Here is a 23,744-nt window from a genome sequence, read left to right on the forward strand (position 1 = left end):
CTGGCCATCCTACAGTACCTGTCCCCCAAGCGCACACACGGACATGGAAACAGACACCAGCATACAGTCAATTGCAGAAGCTTAGGAAGATTTCTTGGGCATGGTATATCCGGTTGGCTAATAAGAAAATACGTCTCCCTTCAGCCTGTGCCTTGACTAGTTAAGGGATAGTAGGGAGGGGGAGACCAAGTTACTCTCCTCATTGTGTTCATCCTGCTCCGAAGAACTCTGTCTTCCACTGGCCCCTCCACCTCCTCCCCACACTCGGTAGCCCCAGCCTGTCCCCCTTGCCCCTTTCTTACATTCCGCGGGGAGGAGGGCGCTGTTCAGGGGAGAGGAGAGCGCTGTTCAGGGAGCGAAGGGGAGCCCCCTTGTGTCTAGAAGGCCTCTCCCCACCCCCACCCCGTGTGAGTTTGTACTGCAAAGCTCCTTGGCATCCTTGCCTGAGTTGGGTGTTGGGAAGCTCAAATTGCAGCTACAAACTGGCTGGCAGCCAGGGGCCGGCTATTTAAAAGCGCCTGCTCGCCCGGAGCCTGTAGTCTCTTTGGAAACTTCTGCAGGGGAAAAGAGCTAGGAAAGAGCTGCAAAGCAGTGTGGGCTTTTTCCTTTTTTTGCTCCTTTTCATTACCCCATTACCCCTCCTCCGTTTTCACCCTTCTCCGGACTTCGCGTAGAACCTGCGAATTTCGAAGAGGAGGTGGCAAAGTGGGAGAAAAGAGGTGTTAGGGTTTGGGGTTTTTTTGTTTTGGGTTTTTTTTTTTTTTTTTTTTTTTTCTTAATTTCTTGATTTCAACGTTTTCTCCCACCCTCTCGGCTGCAGCCAACGCCTCTTACCTGTTCCGCGCCGCCGCGCACCGCCGGCAGCTGAGGGTTAGAAAGGAGCGGGGTGTGTTTTAGATTTTAAGCAAAATTTTTAAAGATAAATCCATTTTTCTCCCCCAACCCCAACGCCATCTCCACTGCCTCCGAGCTCATTATTTCGGTGGTTGCTTGGGGGTGAACAATTTTGTGGCTATTTTCCCCCTATAATTCTGACCTGCTCAGGCTTGAGGGTTTCTCCGGCCTCCGCTCACTGGGTGCACCTGGCGCTGCCCTGCTTCCCCCAACCTGTTGCAAGGCTTTAATTCTTGCAGCTGGGACCTGCTCGCGGGCACCCCAGTCCTCCATCTCTCTCTACATTTTTGCAAGTGTCTGGGGGAGGGCACCTGCTCTACCTGCTAGAAATTTTAAAACAAAAACAAAAACAAAAAAAATCTCCGGGCGCCCTCTCGGCCCCTTTATCCCTGCACTCTCGCTCTCCTGCCCCACCCCGAGGTAAAGGGGGCGACTAAGAGAAGATGATGTTGCTCACCGCGGTCCTCCTGCTGCTGGCCGCCTATGCGGGGCCGGCCCAGAGCCTGGGCTCCTTCGTGCACTGCGAGCCCTGCGACGAGAAAGCCCTCTCCATGTGCCCCCCCAGCCCCCTGGGCTGCGAGCTGGTCAAGGAGCCGGGCTGCGGCTGCTGCATGACCTGCGCCCTGGCCGAGGGGCAGTCGTGCGGCGTCTACACCGAGCGCTGCGCCCAGGGGCTGCGCTGCCTCCCCCGGCAGGACGAGGAGAAGCCGCTGCACGCCCTGCTGCACGGCCGAGGGGTTTGCCTCAACGAAAAGAGCTACCGCGAGCAAGTCAAGATCGGTGAGCGCGCTCAGTGTGCCAGTCAGTTACGCGGCGCACGGGCGGGGGACACGGGACCGGCTGGGCCCGCGCGCTTTGCGCAGCAAGTGGCTTCGAGCTGGGGTGCAGCTCGGGAGTAGTCGGGGAGGGTCCTTGCACCTCGGAATTGGAGCCCTGGAGGATCCTGCTACCCTGGGGAACTGTCTAGCCAAGTCTATCCCAGCTTTCGCTCTTTCTCCTTCCTCCTACCTCCTACCTACACCTTGCCCGCCCCCTCCCCCACCCCCCCTACTCTGTCCGAATACTGATTCTGAGTTCCCATTCGGTCACAAGGTCCAAATCCCCTGGTACCCTATCTCCAGTCTGAAAGAGTGTATGTTACATTATCAACTCCCTCCTCCACCCACCTCGCGCCCCGCATACGTTTTTTTCTGAACTTGGAAAAAAATCTCTTTTGTTAAAATATTATTTTAATTGCGGCCTGGAGAGAGAGGCGTTACCCATCTTCTGAGCTAATTCCACCTTTGTCCCTTTTGGCCCCTCCACCCCCGTGCCTCCAGGCGTTTCTATCCCTCCACCCCTACACACACACCACAAGCACCCCACATTCTTGGTAACTAATGCCTTTCGGGTGGAAGCCGTGAAGCCCCTCCCATGTGCATAACCATTGCTTTTGATTGAAAATGATTGCCTGTGGTAGATGGTAAAACATACTTAACTGCAAAATGACTTTTATTTTATCCCAGGAAGGGAAAAAATGCTTTAGGAGCGCGGGGGTGCGGGGTGGGGATGGGGAAGAGTAGGAAGGAAGGGTTTGGGATTCTGTGCCTGGTGTTCGTTTCTGAATCTAATTCCTTTTTCCCCCTCTCCAATTCAGATTTTACCTAGGATGAAAGGTGGACATAGGGCTGGGAGGCAAAAGGGGATGTGAGATTCAGACCTTTCAACTTCCTCGCCTGTGCAGATTCCCGGCACCACCACCATCTCCACCCCCGCCCCGCAATTCCTCCCTCCGCAATGCCCCCCCCCACCCCGCCCTCCCCAGTCTCCTAAACCAGATCAGAAGTGGGTGTGCAGTAAGTGCATGAGGGGCCCTGGAAACGCAGAATGCAAAATTCACGGGGCGGAGACAGAAAAGCCACGCACTGGGAGCCTCGCCTCCGCTTGCCCCGCCCCCGGGTTGCCCCGCCCCCAAATTCTCGGCGCCAGAAGTCTAGGATTGAAATGATTGACACAGCTACTTGTTCAATCAGAACAGTTCTACCCCCTTAGACTGAGTTTCTTTTTGGAAAGAGTTACCTGATCCTTAGTTAAAAAAAAAAAAAAGTTAAATAAACTACATAAAAGTCTGGATTCTAAGACGTCAAACTGGCTATTGAGTCTCTCCAATAGGGGTTAAAACTTGGCTAAACAATGTTTAATTGGCATAGTTTAGTTAGGGGGACAGTTTAGTTACGGGGGCAATCCCCTTCTCCCTCTCTGTCCCTTTCCATTACTCACGAGCACCCTAACATGAGTTTTCTGAAGTGCAAACTTCAGTCACTATAGTGCAGGAGAGGAGTGCGTCCGCGCTTGCCAGGAGGCCGGAGAGCTTCCTGTGTTCAGCCTCTGTCCCCGCAAACCCTGCAGGGTTTGAGTGACGCAGGCGCCAGCCCCTCCAGCTTTGCAAGAGGTAGTCGATCTCCAGGTTGCAGCCTGCAAAAAGAGGAAAAGGGGAGCACGCGCAGGCCCTGGGAACCCCAGAGACCGGCTTGTGAGGTTATTTTTATTAAGATCCACTTTTCAAAGGCGGTCTTGCCTGCCTTCATCTTGGGGGATGTGGATTTGGAAAAGCCTAGCGGAGGGGGAAAACATTAATTGATTTCCTGGCTGGGAAGCGACCGCCCTGGGTAACAATCCAGTCACACCGAAAGTACGTAAGGTGTCACTCAGCAGCATCCTGGCTCCACTTATTATTTGCCAAGCGTGTAGTGTGATGTGGCTAGTGTGAAGGGTGTGCACGCAGGGCGCACGCGCGCTCAATTGCTAGGCGAGCACGGAGGGCGCATCACACACACACACACACACACACACACACACACACACACACACACGACACTTCAGTCCCAAGCAAGATCCCTTGTAGAATTCCCTGCCGCCCCTTGCCCAACCCCCACCTTCTGAGTGCCTTTAGGCCAACCCGAAGCAGCCTCTTCTACCCGCCCCCTCCGCAGCACTCCTCTCCGACTCCACCCCGCCGAAGGCAGGTGCCCGGCCGGCTGCTGTTGCGGGTTGGCGGCGCTCCACCGCGGCTGGTGCCGACATCTTCGTCCCGAACAGATGGGATGGGAGTGGGCGCTCCTGGAAAGGGCGTTTTAGCCGGACAACCATTGGGCGGGTCCCCAAAAAGTTGGAGATGGTGTACAGACCGTTCTTAAGAAGAGAGAAATGGACAGAGAGAGGGAGAGTGCCCTTTTGGTCCTTTAGCCAAAATTCCTGCTTCCCAACCCACCTCCCTCGTCTTCCCCAAGCCCGCCCCGCCAAAATCTGAGCTTGCAGATATGGATTCTCCCCCTCCCTCCCGCAGTTGCAGCATACACAGACACACACACACACACACACACACACACACACGATATATTATATCTATATAAGGCGTATTATATATTGTATATATGCTATATACTATATTATATATATTTATATGTAACCAAACATATGTAGAACCCAAAAAAGGTGCATTTCTGGAAGCAGAAATGGGGAGCAGAGGGGAGTGAGGTGGCAGGCAGCCAAAGCCTCCGGGAGAGAGAGGAGAGGGCGGAGGAGACGGTGTTTTGCTAGGCGGTTGCTGAGCAACTGCAGAGGGAGTGGGCCCGAGAGCCGGGTGCTGAGAGCGAGCCTGGCTCTGCATTTCATTCCGACCAGTTCAGGAGCAGAGACAGATATGGAAAAAAGAATGTGTGTGAGGCTGGAGGGAGATGAAAGACGGGAGTTATTTGTTGGGCAAAGCTCAGTAAATAGCGGTGAGTGGAGGGAGTCCAGGAAGTGCTGGGTTTGCTTTCCGGCATTTTTGGTGGGGAATGAGGTTTGATGGGCTGGTCCCCAGCACAGATACTGGGGTTCAGGTAGGTCTCCTCTGTGCTGGTGAGACATTCAGTTTGAGATGTAGGGAACCGTGGGTTCTGGGTTTCTGTTCTGTCATTAAGAAATGAGACACCGTGGGACAAAAAATAGACTTCTGGAAAAGAAAGCAAAAGCATTACCTAAATAAAAATGAATTCAGCCTTTGCTACTTTGAGGGGTTTGGCCTCCATCACCCTGGCTTCAACTCCAAGCTTGGTCTAAAATGCCATGTTGAAGTCAAGTTCCAGAGTTAGGTTTATTGGCCAAATTTATGTCTGGGTTGAGCAAGATCATGGAAAACTGAAGGAGCCAAATTCCTTTCCCACCCGCACCCCCTCCCTCTGAAACAAGTCTTTGAGAGGATGGCCGTACCCTGAGCCAACCAAAACGGGAGTTGGGAAGATGAGATGGGGCTTTAACTGGACTTTTCTTGCCACCTCCGCCCACCACCACCCCTTTCTGCTGTGTCAGCTCAGACTGGAAGAACAAGCAGAGTTAGCCCTAGTGAGAGCTCATTTTCTTTCCATTTCTCTTTTTCCCCCTCCTCGCCCCTCCCTCCTACTCTTTCCTCCGCCATTCTCCATCCACCCCCCAACCCCCACCCCAACTCTAAGGCATCCCCTGAGGGCTTGAGTTTTAAGTCAGAGCAGCTGTGAGTTAGTCCGGGGCTTGGGCTGGATTTGAGCAGGCAGGTGGGCCTGCAGCTGCAGAGGGAGGACCAGGCTGACCCTAGGAGCCAGAGGTCATCGTGAGGGTTACAGCAAAGGGCATGGGAGCAGGAATTCCCTGCAGAAGCCCTGGCCCCCTTAATGGAACGAAGAAGAAGCCAGCGGGAAGGGGAGGTAATACTTGTGTAAAGTTTCTACTTTGTACCTAAGCAATGCCTATGAAACTTTTAAGATATTTAGTGTGTGGAAAACAAAAACTCTGGAGAAGAGATCACCACACTCCAGACCCACTACATCCAGAAACTGGAAGAAGATCTTAAAGAGCAGGTACCAACCAGGAGCCGGAGCAGAAGGAAAGAGGGCGGGAGAATGGCTGCGCTGAGTCAAGCAGGGGATTCGGAGGGGTTTGTTTAGTTTTACATTTGCTTTTTCTCTACAGTTGGTCCAAAAGCTGCAATTCCCAGACACCATCCTTAAATTGCAATCTGGACATGTTATTCAAAACAGTAAGATTGATTACATATTTGCAAAAATAAATAATCAAATAAACAAGGAAGGCAGTGTAGGCTTCTACCCCCTCCTCCACAATACCAGCAAAACCTCCCCTTTTATTTCCAGTTTCATTTATTTCCATAAATTCTGTTATGATGTCATTTCTCTCTCTCTTTTTTTTAAAAATATAAATCCAGAGGAGTGACTGAACATCTCTGTGAGGGGGAGAGGTTATATTCCCACCTTGGCCACTATGCTGTTGGTTTAGAGCACCTAACCAGGTTGGTTAGTGCCTGGCCACTCAGCTTAGCTCAGTCCTAGTGTCTCTCCAGGAATTGTCTGGGTATTGGTCAAAGAATGTTAAAGTTGGAAGGAACCCACACCCATCATCACAGTCAAGGTCCTCGTTTTAGGATGAGGATACTGAGGCCCTGAGTGGGGAGTCACTTGCCCAAGATGTGGCAGCAGGGTTAGAGGCAGAAAAGGGGCTGGGACTCAGCTCTTCCCCGCAGGGGCTCCAGCACTGCATTCAGCCATTCCTGGCTTTCTCGCTAGTCACGTGCCTGGGCCTGGGCTAACCTGCAGTGAGGCCTTTGGCAAACACTGCCAGATGCTATCACCCCATGACATCATAACCCACAATCTGAAGGCGCTGTTTTAGGGGCAGTAGGAAAAGCAGTGAAGCGGCCCCAAAGCCCTCCCCAAAGGAGAGAGGGCCACACTCTCTTATTTTCACACTCACTTCTGTCCCTTTTTCTACACAGTCTTGCATACAAGCCTGGCTTAGGCTAGTGGTTTGTCAGGGAAAGAGGACCTGGAGGGTGTGAAGGAGGGGTGTTCAGTCCAGCTTTCAGGTCCATGCGCCAAACCTCATTTTCTACATTACAGGAAGCTCTCCTGATGTGGAGAGGCAGGCAGGCCCTGGCTGCCTCTGGGCTGTGCAGCGGCCTGTAGTCTTGAAGAACACGGTGGAGAAGTGGCCCGCTTCCAACAGCACAGTCCTCAGGTGGTGCCAACAGAAAGCAGAGATCGAGGGAGGGTGTGGTTGGATGGGGCGAGTGCAGTAACTAGGGAATTTCTGCATCCGAAGGAGAGAAGGAAAACCATGCACTACCAAAGCTGATAAGGAAGAGAGCATGAGGGCCCCCTGGCTTTCATGGGCAGGTGCCTCTGAGATCTTTCAGCAGGAGAGGACAGATGCGCTTCCAGAGGGCAGCTGGGGACTTCCGGTTGCTGCAGGAAGTGCTGAGAGCCTTTCTAATACATCCTGGAGGCCGTGGCAGCTCCTCCTCTGGGATGCTTAGGAAGGAGGCAGATAAGATAGGCCCCTTTTTCCAGTAAGTCAGACCTGCCAGGTGAACTATAGGAACATTTTAAACTAACTCAGTTATCTCATGTTTGACCCCTCAACCTAAACCATCAGGCCCCTTTCCCTGGCCTAAAATAAGGTCCCACTGAATATGCACTCAGAGCCAGGCCTCAGATGACCTCTGTTGATTCTCTGAGTTGTTTTATGTGGGTTCCAGTTATCCTGAACTGGGACTGTGACACCCCTCTGTCACCTCAGCCAGGATGACTCTTCTTCCAGATCGTTTAGAATAGCACTTCCAATTGAAACATAATACAAGCCACATTTGTCATTTTTAACTTTCTGGTAGCCACATCTTTTTTAAAAAGATTTTAAAAAGCAGGGAAATTAATTGTAATAACACATTTTAACTGAATATATCCAAAATATCCTTTCACCACATGCTCAAAATAAAACCATTATATTGAGATATTTTACATTCTTTCCTTCATATTTAGCCTTTGAAACCCAGTATGATTTTTATACTTACAGCTCATCTCAATTCGGACACTAAATTTTCATTGGAAATACTTGATCTGTATTTAGGTTTCATAAAATTTACAGTTGAAAAAGCAGATTCACATACCTGAGGCATTCCAAACATACTTTAAAATCTTTCCAATAACTGAGTTGAGTATCCATTTTTAAATTTAAACTAATTAAAATTAAATAAAAATTAAGTAAATTTTTAAACGTGGTCCCTGAGTTCCCCGGGCCACATTTCACGTGTTCAGTATGTATCTCCACGTCGCTAGTGGCTACCAGCAAACCCCTCTCTCACCTGAGAAGGGAACTGCTGTCCCCACTCTTTCCTTTTGCTCCCAAAGAGTCAAAAAAGAGGAGTCTCAGCTTTCGTTGACAGACAGGGCTCCCTGTTTGGTCCCTAGCAGAGCCTGGGCACCTTCTTGGGGGCCTCGGGAGAGAAGAGTAAACCTTGCTTGCTCCCTGCTGCCCCCTTCTGGTCATGCAGGACTTTGGGGGAATGTGGCTGCAGATGGCAATGTTCTGAACTGGCTGTGATGGGTCCTGATAGGAAAGTGGCCAGGAGAAAAGCAGCCCAGCGTTTCTTCCAGAGGCTGCTCCCCACCTATCCCCCCACCATTACCTTCTCATTTGGGGTATGTATAGGGAACAGACACTTCTACTGAGCATGCTTCCCTTTCCCCAACTCCAAAAGCTTGGCTGGAGATTCTCACTCAGGGACTTGTGCATAAGCGTGTATTTCCTATGTGTACAGTTATTGCCAGCTGCTTCCTAGGGACCAAGAAATGTGAGCCAGAGTCACAACCCCAAATCCTAGCTTGGCATTGGAAAAAAGCAAGGAGCCTCTCTTTACCTCTGGTCCCTGGACAGTGGGGCAGATGTAGGTGGGACCCCAGCCCCTTACTCTGTGAGATGTCACCTTCCCGCCTATAGCATCTACACTGTGGAGGGCTGTGGGCCGCCTTTTCTCTATATATCTTTAGGGAAGGAGACTGAGTGCCCTTAATGCCGCATGAAGGAATGGGGTTAGGCAGAGGAAGGACTCCCAGGGGGAGCTCTCTAAGTGGAGACGGGTCTGCCTCCCTGTCCCCCGCGGCAGGGTTATTGTGCTTCAGGGCAGGGGCATGGATGAGATAACCTCTCAAGGCATGAACTGGGCTCTAAGCCCCAGCTTATATTACAGAAATACTTCCAGACCTACTTCTCTTTGCCTCTTGGGCAGATTTACACATCTCTCCATTTAAAGGTTATTTATTGAATACTATATGCTGGTGAGACAAAGAGAAATGACAAAGCTCTGCCCTTAAGAAGTTGGCTATTTAAATTCCACAGAGGGGACTAGAATGAAACCCAGAAGAAATTCAGATCCCTTTTTCATTCTTTGTAGAGAGATTCTAGGCGTCCTCATCTTATCTTCTGTCTAGAAAAGGAGATGGGAGAATCTCCCCAGGTCTGGGTGGCCTGGCAAAGCCCCACACTCTTCCTGGACTGTGAATTTCAAGGATGCCTCTGTTTCTTCGATTTTTGTAAGCTAAGGCACAATATCTGGGTCACCTAGTTTTCTCTTACAATTGATTATTAGGTCAAGCAAGATAGAGTGATAAACTAACACCAGCCCAGGAGCAGGCTGTTAATGGCACCGGGGTGTGACTAAGAGGTCCAGGGGTCGGGGGTTTAGATTTTAGGCAGGCAGGTCTCCACCTGGATCCATCCATTGCTATGACTAGCAAGCAAGGTGGAGCCAGAACCGTTCAGAAGACCATGTGCCTGCCTCTGCTGGAAGAGAACAGCCGTGGCAAAAGGGCAGGTTTGGAGAAAGTGGTTGAGCTTGGGCACGGTACATGCATTGTGCAATTGTGCAGACTGTAGTATTTCTCACCCTAAGACGCCTCTGGGTCTGTAGCAGCTGGACTTGCACCATGACACTCTCTGTGTTTGCCAGGACATAGAGAATGGTGCAGTCCTTAAGCACGTGTTCATGTTACCGTGGGGAGAGGCCGATGTACTGCGTGTGCCTCCGTGTATGCTGCTGCACTGGGGTGAATGGGGAACGCCTTACAAATGAAAGAGGAACTGAGTTGGCCACCCAAAAGTGGCAGGGGCTAGAGGCATTGGAGAGCCAGTGGGAAGGACTGGAGGTATTATATAGAAGCCAGAGATTTAGATCCCACCCCAAAGGTAAATACTGTATCCAGATAATATTATCATCATCCCCTCCCTTAGTCATTGAATAGGATTATGAAGGTAAAGGTCCAGCCTCCATAGCTCCCAGCAGGAGAAATGGATGCCGTGCATTCCACATTTCCCATCCTCTGCAAAACCCTCTCAGAACAGTATCTCATGGGCGGGGAAGTCTGGAATATGTCTCTCTTCCTTCCTGGATCGTTTTCCAGTTGCAGGTTACAGAAACAGCAGAATGCCATGCAGAAAGAAGCCCTGTTCCCCTCTCCCTCACCTGCCTTCACTCTCCCACACATGGTTCTCTCCGGGCCTCGCTTGTTTGTCTCCCTGACTCTTTAAATATATGCTACAGCCACACAAATGAAGGAAGGGATTCGAGTGATTATTACAGAAGTAGGAGAAGGAGGCACCCAAATTTCAGATTTTTTTTTTTCTTCGAGACAGGGTCTCACTGTGTCACCCAGGCTAGAGTGCAGTGGAGCTATCAAAGTGGAGCAATCATGGCTCACCTCAGCCTCAACCTCCAACCTCCCGGGCTCAAGCAATCCTCTGGTCTCAGCCTCCTAAGTTTCTCAGACTACAGGCGCACACCTCTATGCCCAGCTAATTTTTGTACTTTTTTTTTTTCGTAGAGACGAGGTTTTACCATGTTGCCCGGGCTGGTCTCGAACTCCTGGGCTCAGGCAATCCACTCACCTTGGCCTTCCAAAGTGCTGGGATTAGAGATGAGCCACCGTGCTTAATTCCAAATTCCAGATTTTAAAAACGCTTCCAGTCCCTAGAAGTGAGCCCATGCTGTGTGGGTGCCAGTCTCCCACGCCCTCTGCTGGCCACATGGAGATATTGACCTGTTTGTCAAACAGGTTCCAGTGCTGACTGTTGAGTTTTTTTGCTGTTCACGTGCAGAACAATCTTCACCAGGAAGTCCTCCTGGGTATCCTGCCTAGATCCCTTCTGCAACCTCAGTTCATTTTCTCTTGATGAAATAGCTCAAGAGTAGCCAGTCTACTTGTTCCTTCTTGTTTTATCTAAAACTTAAACCCTTCCAAAATTGAAAGCCTATTTATGACTCAGCCACAGAGCAGCTGAGTCGGGCTAGCTGCTTCTGGCACGGAGCTCCGGTCTTACTTTCCAGCCCTTTAATCTCCGTGGCTCTGCCCTGGCTCCCCTCCAAGTTTCCGCTGTCTCTCTGGAGCCTACAGGTGACCACAAGACCCTGATTAGTATCTTCGACCCTGGACTCTGCTGCTGCCTAAGGAATAGGTCCCATGGGGTTAAGTGGCACCAGAAACCGGGAGGCACATCAAAATGTTAAGCCTGCTCTTCAGAAGCAGCCAAAAAGCTTGCAAGCTGGGGAAGGTGTGCCCTCAGGAGACTCGCCTTGGGGAGGCTGGGAAAAGGAGAGAGTTTGCCAAAGCGTTCTTAGTTCCTTAAATGAAGAGAGATACCAGAATCTACATGTTGTATGCTAGCATCATGGTTGCTTGGCCCTGGGGCAGTACTTGAACACTTTCAAAGAAAAGAGTAACAGAGGTCAAAATAAATTTACCCCAAGGTTTGTCAAACCATTGTCAACAGCCCCATCCCCCTCCCAGAAAGGGTGACTCAAGGTTAAGGACAGCCCACAGCACTTAGAAAAAGTCCCAAAATGGGAAGGGTCTTGAGAAGAGCTGTTGAGGGAAGGCTGTGGGCCACCACGCTTCTGTGTCCACCAAGGCCAAAGAGAGAGAGTAAGCTGAAATGACAGCTGGAGAAGGGCACCCTCTGACCAAATGGACAGAGCCTCCCCCAACAGGTAGCCGGAGGAGGATGGAATGGCACCCCCATTTCAGATGTCCTTAAGGACTAGAGAGATAGATGCTTATTTCTGCTTGGACACAGGGGATTGGCTAAATGGCCTACGGAAAGGATTCCAGGAGCTGCTACACCAGCCACAGGAGAGGAGCCAGGTTCCCAGGCTCTCTCCCCTTGAAGAGGTGACAATGTATTGGCTCTCCGGGCCAGGCTGGGGCAGCCCACTGAAGGAGATGCAGAGACGCGTGAGTGCGCTGGTCAGCAGCCAGCCCACTCCCCCACCTGCCCTCACTTTATCCAGTTACAATCTTGTTTGGGGAAGGGGTCCAGGCTTCTCCAATCTGAACACCCCTGCCCCCAGGCTTTCAGTAGCCACCATTTCCTGCCTGCCCCTCCCCCCACAGTAGTCAACTACTTTTTCAGGATTAGAATGCTTGGTGATGTTGAGGTTGAGTGGTGCGGCTCCAGTCCCTCAATAAGACGGGTCCGAAAGCCCTTCTGTACGATGGTTAGCACTCCCTCTCCTTACTCCCTCTTCTCCAAGATCCGAGCCTCCAGGCGAGGCCTGTGTTACTAGATAACGGAACCCCAGCCTTTCAATTTGTACAGAGTCCCCAAACCAGCCTTGCTTCTCCCTCCCTCCTGCCAATCTCACTTGCTCTACAACCAAGAAAAGTCAGTTTACCCCTTTTAACTAATCCCTAAAATCCTGCCTTCCACCTACCAGGGATGTCACCCTATTGATGAGTTGTCACATCAGGGTTTGATAGAGGAGAATCGGGGTACTGGGACATCAAGGCACAACTGGGAAGAGTGGGTGAGAGGCCAGAAGGGGTGCCAGGAATCTCAGGTTGAATTTTGTTCAGGGAGAGCCCGCCCACCACCTTGTTATTTGTTTTCTCCGAGTCATGATCTTCCTCTCCAGTAATTACCTCCCTTCCTTTCCTGTGAATAAATACCCAAAGCAACTCACCACCAGGAATGCTGCGAACCCTTGGAGGCTTCTTTAGGGCAGGGACCTTCTCTGCCAAGGCCTTAAAGATCAAATACCTATTTCATGAGACTTGACAAATCCTGAGCCAAGAGAGAAACAGATGCTTGGCTGCTTCCTGCCACCTGCCATCCTGACCAGGTTAGGCCAGGTGTTCAAATGCCTTTCCTAACTCACACCTGGAACTTGCCCAAGGCTGCAAGCTCAGAAGTCGAGTTCTACACCTGCCCAGAGGCATGAAACAGTGTCTTCTCAAAAAGCTTCTCTTTTCCCCACCCCCACTTCCTTGAATTCTGCCCACTTCTTCTGTTCCCCATCCCAGATGTCTGGCAGTCACTGTTCCTGGACATCCCAGCGATCATGGAGTGGGTGGAGAACAGAATTTTCTTTCATCTCATTTTGGTTATTTAATATCACTCAAAGCTCTATTTTCTCTTTCCAGTATTTGAAAAAAGAGGGAAGCAATGAAGACAGGGGCCCCCACCTCCACTCACCCCTGCACCTGGTCCCACTGTGGGGCATTGTGGCCACACCCCGCCCGCCTGGAAACAACAATCTAAAGTTCCCCCACTCTGGTTCCTCTGAGGCTGGGTGAGGTCAAGGAGCTGAGAGGAGAAGGGGACCCAGGGATGGATGCCTATGAGATAAGAATTTAGGGGAAATCTGCGCACCAAGAAAAGGCCAGACGGGTAGAATTAAGGCTCAACAAATACATGAACAAAGTCTTACTTCTCTAAAGGTCAAAAGTCAGCTAAGTATAGACTGTCACCAAGCCACTCCTATATATAACTGTCCTGGTCTCAGCCAGCTGTCAGCCTCTCTCAGTCCGGAGCTGAGTAACGTCCCAGCCTCCCAGGCCCCCGAGCACAGCACCAGTTCTGAGCCAGAGCGGGAGCGAGGCCTCTGACTTCTACTTGGCCCCACGCCAGTCCCCTCCGGGCCCACATTTCTGGCTCTCCTCTCCCCTCCCCTCCTCCTGCTGTGTATGAAGGTCCTCACCACCCTGCTGCTCCAGACCCCAGGACACCCTCCTCCCAGGTTCCCCAGGTCCAAAGAGACCTCGACATCCAGCAGCTCTGAAAGTGCAAAGATCTCACTAACAGGACAGACTTGGCCCTTCTCGTCCACGCCCTGGCTGTGTCATCTCCCTCCGTGGACCCAGATTCCCGCGTTCCTACTTCTCAGCCCCACCTCCAGCCATGTCCCATCTACTTGGCCATCCCCCAGCAAGCAAACCGCTCACTACCACCTTCATCCTTGCAGGGGCCACTTTCCTTGCCCTTCCTCCTTCCTGCCCCCAGAAGGTCCACTCTGTCCTCACCCATCCGTCCGTCAGTCTCTCAGTTCTCCTCTGTGAGGTCTCTCTGTCTGCACTCTCTGCGTGACTCCAAGCATGCCAGAAACTTCCCACCACTTAAATGAGCATCCGCTCTGCTTCCTGGTTCTTATCCCCCTGCTTTCAGAGTGCCCCAGGAGGGCAGAGACACATCTCCTTCAGCCTTTATGACTCCCCTCACCCCAAACTGCCCAGCCCTGGGCTCTGGCCGTGTGCACCTTGGCCCACGGGGGCTGACCCTCCGGTTCCTTCTCCTGCAGAGAGAGACTCCCGTGAGCACGAGGAGCCCACCACCTCTGAGATGGCCGAGGAGACCTACTCCCCCAAGATCTTCCGGCCCAAACACACCCGCATCTCCGAGCTGAAGGCTGAAGCAGTGAAGAAGGACCGCAGAAAGAAGCTGACCCAGTCCAAGTTTGTAGGGGGAGCCGAGAACACTGCTCACCCCCGGGTCATCTCTGCACCTGAGATGAGACAGGAGTCTGAGCAGGTACATCTCGGGGATTCCCTCATTCCCTCCTGGCTTTTGACCTTTTCCTGCATCTAAATGGACATTCATGGCAGCAGGAGGTGCTTAGGCTAGACCCGGAAGAGGACCTGCAGCCAACCATGGTGGCTCAGCTTAGGATGTGGGAGGAGAGTTTCCAGAGCGTACACTTGTCAGGGCGAAGGGCTTGTGCTAGTAAGTGGGAATAGAGGCAGTGCTCATTTGCGGACAGTGTGTGCCAGCTCAGCGGCCATGCACCAGGTACCTGGGCCCTGCAGCTGTGTCCAGTCCGAGGCAGAGACTGAATATTCTCCTAGAGCATCTAGACACGGGCACCTCTGGACATGGTTACTCAGCAGAAGAGAAAAGCTGCAGGGGAGGGGGTGACCTGGAACACAAAAGAGAAAGTATGGCTCTGTACCTGGCCAAAGGCAGGCTTTGTGATCCCAGCGCACGTGACAGGTGACAGGGAGGAAAGAGCTTTGGCAGTAGATGATTAGCACCAAAGGTGGTGACTTTCCTCCCGAGACCCTTCAGCCCCCACCCCCGGGCCACTTGTCAGCGCAGCTGGGTGGTTTTCCCTTGGTCTCGCCATGCCTCTCACCCTCCTGTCCACACAGGGCCCCTGCCGCAGACACATGGAGGCCTCCCTGCAGGAGCTCAAAGCCAGCCCACGCATGGTGCCCCGTGCCGTGTACCTGCCCAATTGTGACCGCAAAGGATTCTACAAGAGAAAGCAGGTACGTCCCCTGCCCTGAGCTCCCAGGCTCAGATGGCTCCAAAAATGGCACCTGCCAGGAAACTCCACCTTGGGCAAGTGCCTAAGATTTCCACCGTTAACCGCTTACTGTTTCCCAGGCCCCAGATACCCATTCATATACCACGATCATGACTTTCCACATTCCCTACTATGCTACAATCCATTCCCTCATTCCCTCTTATGCCGTAATCCACTACGCTTTCCACAGGTCACCTTAGCTAGGTGAATTCATTGCAAGAGGAAACTCTATAACACTATCGCACAGCACGTATCATTGGTGTACCACACACTCAGGAGTTTAAGCCATATTTTCTCTGTGTACCACCTGAAATCAGCTCACGTCCCTTCACAGCCAGGCTCCCCTTTGGGCAACGGTTCTCAGATTTCCAAGGGCATCCGATCCCTGGAGGGCATGGCTGAAGGCTGGGCCCCACCCCTATAGTTTCTGATTGGCAGACCTGGGGTGGACTCTGGGGTGGACAGGCGACCCTGATGCTGCTTTAAGGGCACCAATAATCTAAATGTAAGAGCCAGGCCACACTGGGGCAAATCGTGGCTCTGCCACTTACTAGCTATGTCCCCTTACTCATCATTTAATGTCTCTGTGCCTGCACCCTTGTGTAAAATGGAGAATGAGGAGTAAGTGATTGATCTTTGTAAAGCACTTAGAACAGTACCTACTGCATACCAAACGCTGAGTGGTGTCTGGTACAGGATAACACCACAAATGATGCCTCCTCCTGTTATTATTATTGCCATCGTCGTCATTATTGGATCATAACTCTCTTGAGAATCCCTGCAGAGTTTCAGGCTGGGGGGGACTCGAATGGTTAATATTTTAAAAGGGACTGTAAGCCAGGCACAGCGGCTCACGCCTGTAATCCCAGCTACTCCAGAGGCCGAGGCAGGAAGATCACTTGGGCTCAGGAGTTCTAGACCAACCTGGGCAACGTAACAAGATCCCATCTCTGAAAAAGAAGGAAAGAAAGGGATTGAAGGAGCTAGCCAAGGGTAGGCTGCCTAAATTCACATTTTTCCCTGGGTCTTTCCATGAAACAGGGACACTAGAAACCCAAGGGTTGGGTCTAGCGCCCTCAACTCTCTGGAGATGAGAGAGTCTTGTCTTGGGGTAGAGAAGAGGCAGGACAGGGAGGAGCAGAGCCCCAGGGTGTGGCGTCCTCACAGCCTGTTGCTCTCCTCACCCCAGTGCAAACCTTCCCGTGGCCGCAAGCGTGGCATCTGCTGGTGCGTGGACAAGTACGGAATGAAACTGCCAGGCATGGAGTACGTCGACGGGGACTTTCAGTGCCACACCTTCGACAGCAGCAACGTTGAGTGATGCGTCCCCCCGAAACCCTTCCCTCACCCCCTCCCACCCCCAGCCCCGACTCCAGCCAGCGCCTCCCTCCACCCCAGGACGCCACTCATTTCATCTCATTTAAGGGAAAAATATATATCTATCTATTTGAGGAAACTGAGGACCTCGGAATCTCTAGCAAGGGCTCAACTTCGAAAATGGCAACAACAGAGATGCAAAAAGCTAAAAAGACACCACCCCCCTTTAAAATGGTTTTCTTTTTGAGGCAAGTTGGATGAACAGAGAAGGGAAGAGAGGAAGAATGAGAGGAAGAGAAGGGAAGGAAGTGTTTGTGTAGAGGAGAGAGAAAGACGAATAGAGTTAGGAAAAGGAGGACAAGCAGGTGGGCAGGAAGGAAAGGCACCGAGATCAGGGAGGGGCCCAACTTTCACGTCCAGCCCTGGCCTGGGGTCGGGAGAGGTAGCCGCTAGAAAATGCAGCCCGGGATGTGGCATTCAATGACACTCTTGGGGCTTCCCAGTATGGATTGGTCAGGGGGAGAAAGGAAAAGGCAAAACATGCCAGGGCCTCTCCCGGATCTGTCTCCTCCTCTAGCCAGCAGTATGGACACCTGGACCCCTGAACTTCCTCTCCTCTTACCTGGGCAGACTGTTGTCTCTCCCCAGATTTATAAAAACAAAAATGCATTCCATTCCTCTGAAAGCAAAACAACTTCATAATTGAGCGATATTAGATAGAGAGGTTTTCGGAAGCAGATCTATGAATATGAAATTCATGTGCATATTTCATTCCCCAGGCAGACTTTTTTAGAAATCAATATATGCCCCAAAATTGGAAAGACTTGTTCTTCCAGGGTGACTACAGTACATGCCGATGCGTGCGGTTTCAGCCCTCATTTAATTCAATTTACAAGTAGCACAGCAGCCTCTGTGGGGGAGGATAGGCTGAAAAAAAAAAAAAGTGGGCTTGTATTTATCTACAAGACTCCATATAGTCATATATAGGCATATAAATCTATTTTTTCTTTGTTTTTTTCTTTCTTCTTTTCTTTCAAAAGTTTGCATTAACTTTTCAAAGTAGTTCCTATAGGGGCATTGAGGAGCTTCCTCATGCTGGGAAAACTGAGAAAACCCATATTCTCCTAATACAACCACCCGTAATAGCATTTTTGCCTGCCTCGAGGCAGAGTTTCCCGTGAGCAATAAAGTCAGCTTTTTTGTGGGGCACAGTGCTGGACTTGACAGTGATTCCCCACGTATATTCTTCTGCACCCACCGAGCCAGGCAGAGGCCAGTCCTCCGTGGTGCAAACAGCATGCGCCTCAGTCCATCCCATTTTAGTCTGTAAACCCTCAGGAAATCACAGTCTCCGGACATCACACCACATGAGCCCAACAGGTCCATGACGGATCCACCCGTCCCGCCCCAGCCTTTTCCTTTCATCTGAACAGAACGTGCATTTTTGGAAGCCTCCCTCACTCTCCACACGGGCAGAGCAGGAGGGAGACTGAAGTAAGAGATGGCAGAGGGAGATGGTGGCAAAAAGGTTTAGATGCAGGAGAACAGTAAGATTGACGGTTCCGGCCAGAGTAGATGTGGGGAGGAACAGAGGGCTGAAGGGACTGTTCCATTCTAGCTTTGGCACAAAGCAGCAGAAAGGGGAAAAAGCCGATAGAAACCTCTTTAGCTTCCCCACCCTGTATGTTTTCTGGGATTCGAGAGGAAAGAGAGGAAAATGGGGGAATGGGTTGCAAAATAGAAATGAACTTAATCCAGGCCACAGAGCCAGGGAAGGTGGGTAACTTTAGGAGGATGCTAGACTTTAGAAGCCAGATAGGAAGAATCAGTCGAAACTGGCCATGCTTTGGAAGGGACAAGACTATGCGCTCCACTGCCCACCTTCAGCCTGCAAGGAGGCACGGAGGCCCACGAGTCTTTCCGGCTCTTCCTCCATTCTGGCCAGTCCCTGCGTCCTCCCTGGGGTGGAGGGTGGAAGGAGGGCCGGAACAAGCAGGGAACGCATGATTCAGGGATGCTGTCACTCGGCAGCCAGATTCCGAACCAAGAAAACTCCCATTCTCCAATGACTTCCTCAACCAGTGGGTGGCCTTGTGACTGTTCTTTAAGGCTGAAGATATCCAGGAAAGGGGGCTTGGACACTGGCCAAGGAGACCCCTTCAGGCTGCGGACACAGCTCTCTTCACTCTTTGCTCATGGCATGACACAGTGGAGACTGCCTCCAACAACGAATTTGGGGCTACGAAGAGGAATAGTGAAAAAGCAAATCTGTTTCAACTGATGGGAACCCTATAGCTATAGAACTTGGGGGCTATCTCCTATGCCCCTGGACAGGACAGTTGACTGGGGACAGGAGAAGTGCTCAATCTTCATGAGACAAAGGGGCCCGATAGGGCCAGCAGCCACAAGGACTTGACCTGCCGAGTCAGCACGCCCCATCTCTCGGCACAGCTGTGCCCTAAACCCAACTCACGTTTCTGTGTGTCTTAGGCCAGTATCCCAAACCTCTTCCACGTCACTGTTCTTTCCACCCATTCTTCCTTTGCATCTTGAGCAGTTATCCAACTAGGATCTGCCAAGTGGATACTGGGGTGCCACTCCCCTAAGAAAAGACTGAGCCAGGAACTACAATCTCCCCCCACATTCCTCCCAGCCTGGACCTGAGAGGGGCTCTCTCTTCGCCCACTGTGTCTGGACTTTGGGCGGGCTCCTGCCCCTCACATTGGCTTTTTGCTGCCAGCCATCAGGTGGGGGATTAGAGCCTGGTGTGAGTGTGCCAGACTCTTCCGGTTTCCAAAGTTCGTGCCTGGTAACCCGAACCTGTGAGTCTCTTCTGCATGCAGGGGATTCTCATGGCCAGTTGGTCACTCCCTAGAGAAGCTGGGCCTTCATGGACACATGGAACTAAGCCTCCCAAATGGGAGGTCTGGCTGGGCCCAGGGTGGGAGACCCTGGGAAGGGAAGCACTGGAGGAAGACGGCACCTCTTCCCCCGTGGCAGGGTGCAAGGTAGGCAGGTTTGGAATGGTGTGGGCGTGGCAATTAAGCAGGGCTCTCTTTGACTCCAGGCTGGCCTTTGGCCGACTGCCTGCTCACCCAGAGACCTTGGACTCCAGGCTATCCATGGCTCTGGGTCTAAGTGCTGCCCACTCCCACACTCACACCCACAGAAGAGACCCACAGAAGGTCTCTCCCATCCGCTTTAGACTCGTGCCTCACTCCAGCAGTGGCGAAGATCCTCTGTCTTTCCCACGACTGCCAGGAGATAGGGAAGCCCAGCCAGGACTGACCCTCCTTCCTCCAGCCTGCCCCGACCCACCTGGCAAAGCAGGGCACGTGGGGAGGAAGAGACTGGAACCTTTCTCTGACAGCCAGGCCTAGACAGACAGGCCTGGGGACACTGGCCCCATACGGGGAGGAAGGCAGGCGCACGAGGTCCAGGGAGGCCCTTTTCTGATCATGCCTCTTCTCTCTCACCCCATCTCCCCCCCACCACCTCTGTGGCCTCCATGGTACCCCCACAGGGCTGGCCTCCCCTAGAGGGTGGGCCTCAACCACCCTGCTCCCACCACCCAGCGCTTAGCGAGACAGGGCTGCCACGGCAACCGCCAAGCCCCCCTTAAGGTGGGACAGTACCCCGGACCCATCCACTCACCCCTGAGAGGGCTCCAGCCCAGGATGGGAACCTCAGAGAAGAGCTCTAAGGAGAAGAAACCCCATAGCATCAGAGAGGACACGTCTGGCTTCCAGGAGAAAGGAGGCTCCGTTTTGCAAAGTGGAGGAGGGACGAGGGACGGGGGTTTCACCAACCAGCAACCCGGGCCTTGTACTGTCTGTGTTTTTAAAACCACTAAAGTGCAAGAATTATGTTGCACTGTTTCTCCACTTTTTATTTTCTCTTAGGCTTTTGTTTCTATTTTAAAACATATTTTCTTGGTTTTCTAATGGAGTATATAGTTTAGTCATTTCACAGACTCTGGCCTCCTCTCCTGAAATCCTTTTGGATGGGGAAAGGGAAGGTGGGGGGGTCCGAGGGGAAGGGGACCCCAGCCTCCCTGTTCCCGCTCACCCCACTCCACCGGTCCCCAGTCACCAGCCGGAGTCTCCTCTCCACTGCCACTGTCACACAGTAGCCCACATGGATAGCACAGTTGTCAGACAAGATTCCTTCAGATTCCGAGTTGCCTACCGGTTGTTTGTTGTTGTTGTTGTTGTTTTGTTTTGTTTTTTTTTTTTGAAGACAGCAATAACCACAGTACATATTACTGTAGTTCTCTGTAGTTTTACATACATTCATACCATAACTCTGTTCTCTCCTCTTTTTTGGTTTCAACTTTAAAAACAAAAATAAATGATGATAATCTTTACTGGTGAAAAGGATGGAAAAATAAATCAACAAATACAACCAGTTTGTGAGAAAGAAAAAAAAAAAGCAGAAAAAAAAAAACGAAAAAACCATCTGAATGCGGAAGAGCTTAAGCTCGGCTCCTGTTTAGCATTTTGTACTTAAGGAAATAAAACACCAACAAAGGATCTCACATTTTCTTAAAAAGTGAAGATTGCTGTATACTATTTATTCAACGTATAATTTATGTTACTCCTTGATCTTTGTCTTTTGTCATGACAAAGCATTTATTTAATAAAGTTATGCATTCAGTTAGCCTACGTCGGCTTCCTCCGAGGGCTCAGGGAAGGCAGGCAGCAGGGGAGGCGAGCCCCCGATTCTCCTCGGACCACAGCCGGGAGGGGATGGAGAAAGGCCCCCGGCGGGATCAGGGCTGAGCGACTGCTCCGTCCAGAGAGAACCCCCCATCCCCCATCCCCCAAGACAAGCCCTCCCACTGGAGCTCCAGCAGCCCCTTCCCCATCCATTGGAAAGCCACCACAGTCGCGGAACCCAGGGCAGCCTACATCACCTCCTCAGGCCTCCATTTCCTTGTGGGTAAAACCTCATAGAGCTGCTGTGAGGATTCAGCCAGTTAATGTCCCCAAAGCCCTGAGAACTGGGAACATTCGGCACATGTTCCCCTACTGTTCTATTAATGATTATTACCATCTTTCCATCTCAGCCCTTGCTATGAAGTCAAGTGGCCTTCATCCACCCTTTGACAAATGAGAAGTTTCTGCTCCTTGGAGAAGATTTTAAGGGAGGCATTTCCAGAATGTTCCTCAATCCCTCCTCCCACTGCCTTGTAAACATAACTCCTAGGAACCTCTGGCCAAGATAAACTCTCCCTCTGGTTCCTACCCAACCTCCACCGCTGTCTGTGCCCAGTGAAGAGGAAAACCCAAGATGGCACCCCTGATGTCAACCCTTGGGCACTGAAGAGCACAGTTCTTGCACCCTCCGACCTTCTGCTGCCTCACCCTGTTGCTTTCCTCCCTCCTAGGCCCCTTCGTCCCGAGGCTCTTCCCCTACAGCTGCTCCCGGTTCACAGAGCTGCACAGCACACTGCCCGTTAGGCAGCCCACTGACGGCACCCCCCAGAGCCTCAGGTCCGGGAGCACAGAGGGGAGACGGAGGCGGTGGCATCCTCACTCTGCCCAGCTCAATGGCTGAGGCTGCCCAGAAACCACGTGTCCCGTCCTGTCCTAGTCACAGGACAAGTGGAGTCACCGGGAAGTCCTTGCCTTGCCAGTGGCCTGATTTGCCACCAGGCACACCTCCTTCTGGGGTGGCTGAGCCACTTGCCTGACACCTGTCAGCACCAGGTCCCTCAGGTTCACAGAGTAGTCTATCCAGCCAAAGAGCACGGCGTTTGGACGCCTGTCACTCAGCCCGCCCTGTAGTCACCTGGGAAGCCAGGGAGGTTCCCACGCCGCTCTCTCAGGCTACCGGGGCCCAGCAGTGGAGGTAGAGGAGGAGGAGGTGGAGGATGCATTAGGAGGTGCACAGAGGGAACAGGCATCTTCTCTGCTTTCCTTTCCAGGGGTGCCTCGAGTAGGGGGACAGCAAGAGGAACTACAGGAAGGCCTCCCATGTAGCACCTCCTGCCCCCAGACTGTCTCCTGGCTTCTCCAGGGGAAGCTGCTCACCCTACTATTGCACACACACTGCCTGGAGCAGGTGCCAGCCAGGATCCTTCTCCCCATTGCTCCTCCCCGGAGGCTGTCACACCCCTCCCCCCGCACAACCCTATCCCTCTCCACTGTGGTCCTCTCTTCCCCTTTCATCTCCTCCTACACATATAACCCACATCTATGAATCCCTGCTCACAGCCCGTGGCCATCAAGGATTATGGCTCTGGACGGACTACTCCACCCCTGTCCCCCCACCACCCTGCACCACCCGTGCTCAGTGGGACAACCCACGCAGCCCCTTAGCGACAGCACCATTCCCCTGGGGTCCTCGCGGTTCAGCAGCCCAGAAACTCTGTCTCCCTCCCTCTCCCCAGTGGTATGCTGCTGGTCCCAGCGCTGCGACACACCATCTGCCTTTCCCTCCATCCACTTAAGCCACACTCTAAGCTCTGGGACCCCCAAGGTTCCACATTTAAAATCTGAAAACCCCACTCTCCCATTCTAATCGTAGTCTACCACGAGACTGAGAAGAATGAGGCAAGAGACCGGAGACGGTTTTACCTAAGAGAGACAGAGAGCCTTTGCTCGCCCCTGCTTGAGTTTTCAATCCATCAGCCCTCTCTGGCTCTGCTGCTTTGCCTAAGGAGACTGAAGCCCACAGCTCCACGCTTGGTGTCAGCTTGTCTTGGGCTCCCGTGCCCTGCAGCACCTCAGCCCTGTCCGGTCAGCACTGTCCCTCCTGCACGGCGCTGCTGAGCCCCGCGGGGAAAAGTGCCACTATTGGGTGAGCTGACATCCCCCCAGAATCCCCAGGCTCAGAGGGCCCCACATCCTGCCTGGGAAACCTATGAGGGGCCCCAATCGGATTATTTCCCCCACTTTGCCCTCATTTCTCCAATGCATTATACCACCTTCCCTCATTCCTAGCAAACACCCTTACCTTCTCCCTATCAGAGAAAACCAAGGCCAGCAGGTGAGAACCTTCCCGTCTCCCCATCCCAACCCCTACAAAGCTACCCACAAAACCACCCACCACACTCTTGTCTCCTCCCCTGCCAGTCCTCCTCTATTCCCAAAGACAGCCGCTTCCTGTG

General features: G+C 52.1%; 1 protein-coding gene across 1 annotated transcript; it reads left to right on the forward strand.

The window, feature by feature from the left end:
• The first annotated feature begins 496 nt into the window (after positions 1-496).
• IGFBP5 (insulin like growth factor binding protein 5) lies at positions 497-21,289 on the forward strand. The gene is made up of 4 exons (XM_050751300.1): positions 497-1,674; positions 14,309-14,538; positions 15,156-15,275; positions 16,503-21,289. The coding sequence occupies exons 1-4, from the start codon at positions 1,338-1,340 to the stop codon at positions 16,632-16,634; spliced, it is 819 nt and encodes a 272-aa protein (XP_050607257.1). The 5' UTR covers positions 497-1,337; the 3' UTR covers positions 16,635-21,289.
• Positions 21,290-23,744: the final 2,455 nt, after the last annotated feature.

Source organism: Macaca thibetana, chromosome 12, assembly GCF_024542745.1.
Source record: "Macaca thibetana thibetana isolate TM-01 chromosome 12, ASM2454274v1, whole genome shotgun sequence".
NCBI lineage: Eukaryota > Metazoa > Chordata > Mammalia > Primates > Cercopithecidae > Macaca > Macaca thibetana.

What these genes read in the sequence shown, in the direction of transcription:
- IGFBP5 (XM_050751300.1), top strand. Translation starts at nt 1,338, where the DNA reads ATGATGTTGCTCACCGCGGTCCTCCTGCTGCTGGCCGCCTATGCGGGG. An exon ending in TGAGACAGGAGTCTGAGCAG is followed by an intron (nt 14,539 to 15,155) that starts GTACATCTCGGG and finishes CTGTCCACACAG; the next exon opens with GGCCCCTGCCGCAGACACAT. An exon ending in GATTCTACAAGAGAAAGCAG is followed by an intron (nt 15,276 to 16,502) that starts GTACGTCCCCTG and finishes TCCTCACCCCAG; the next exon opens with TGCAAACCTTCCCGTGGCCG.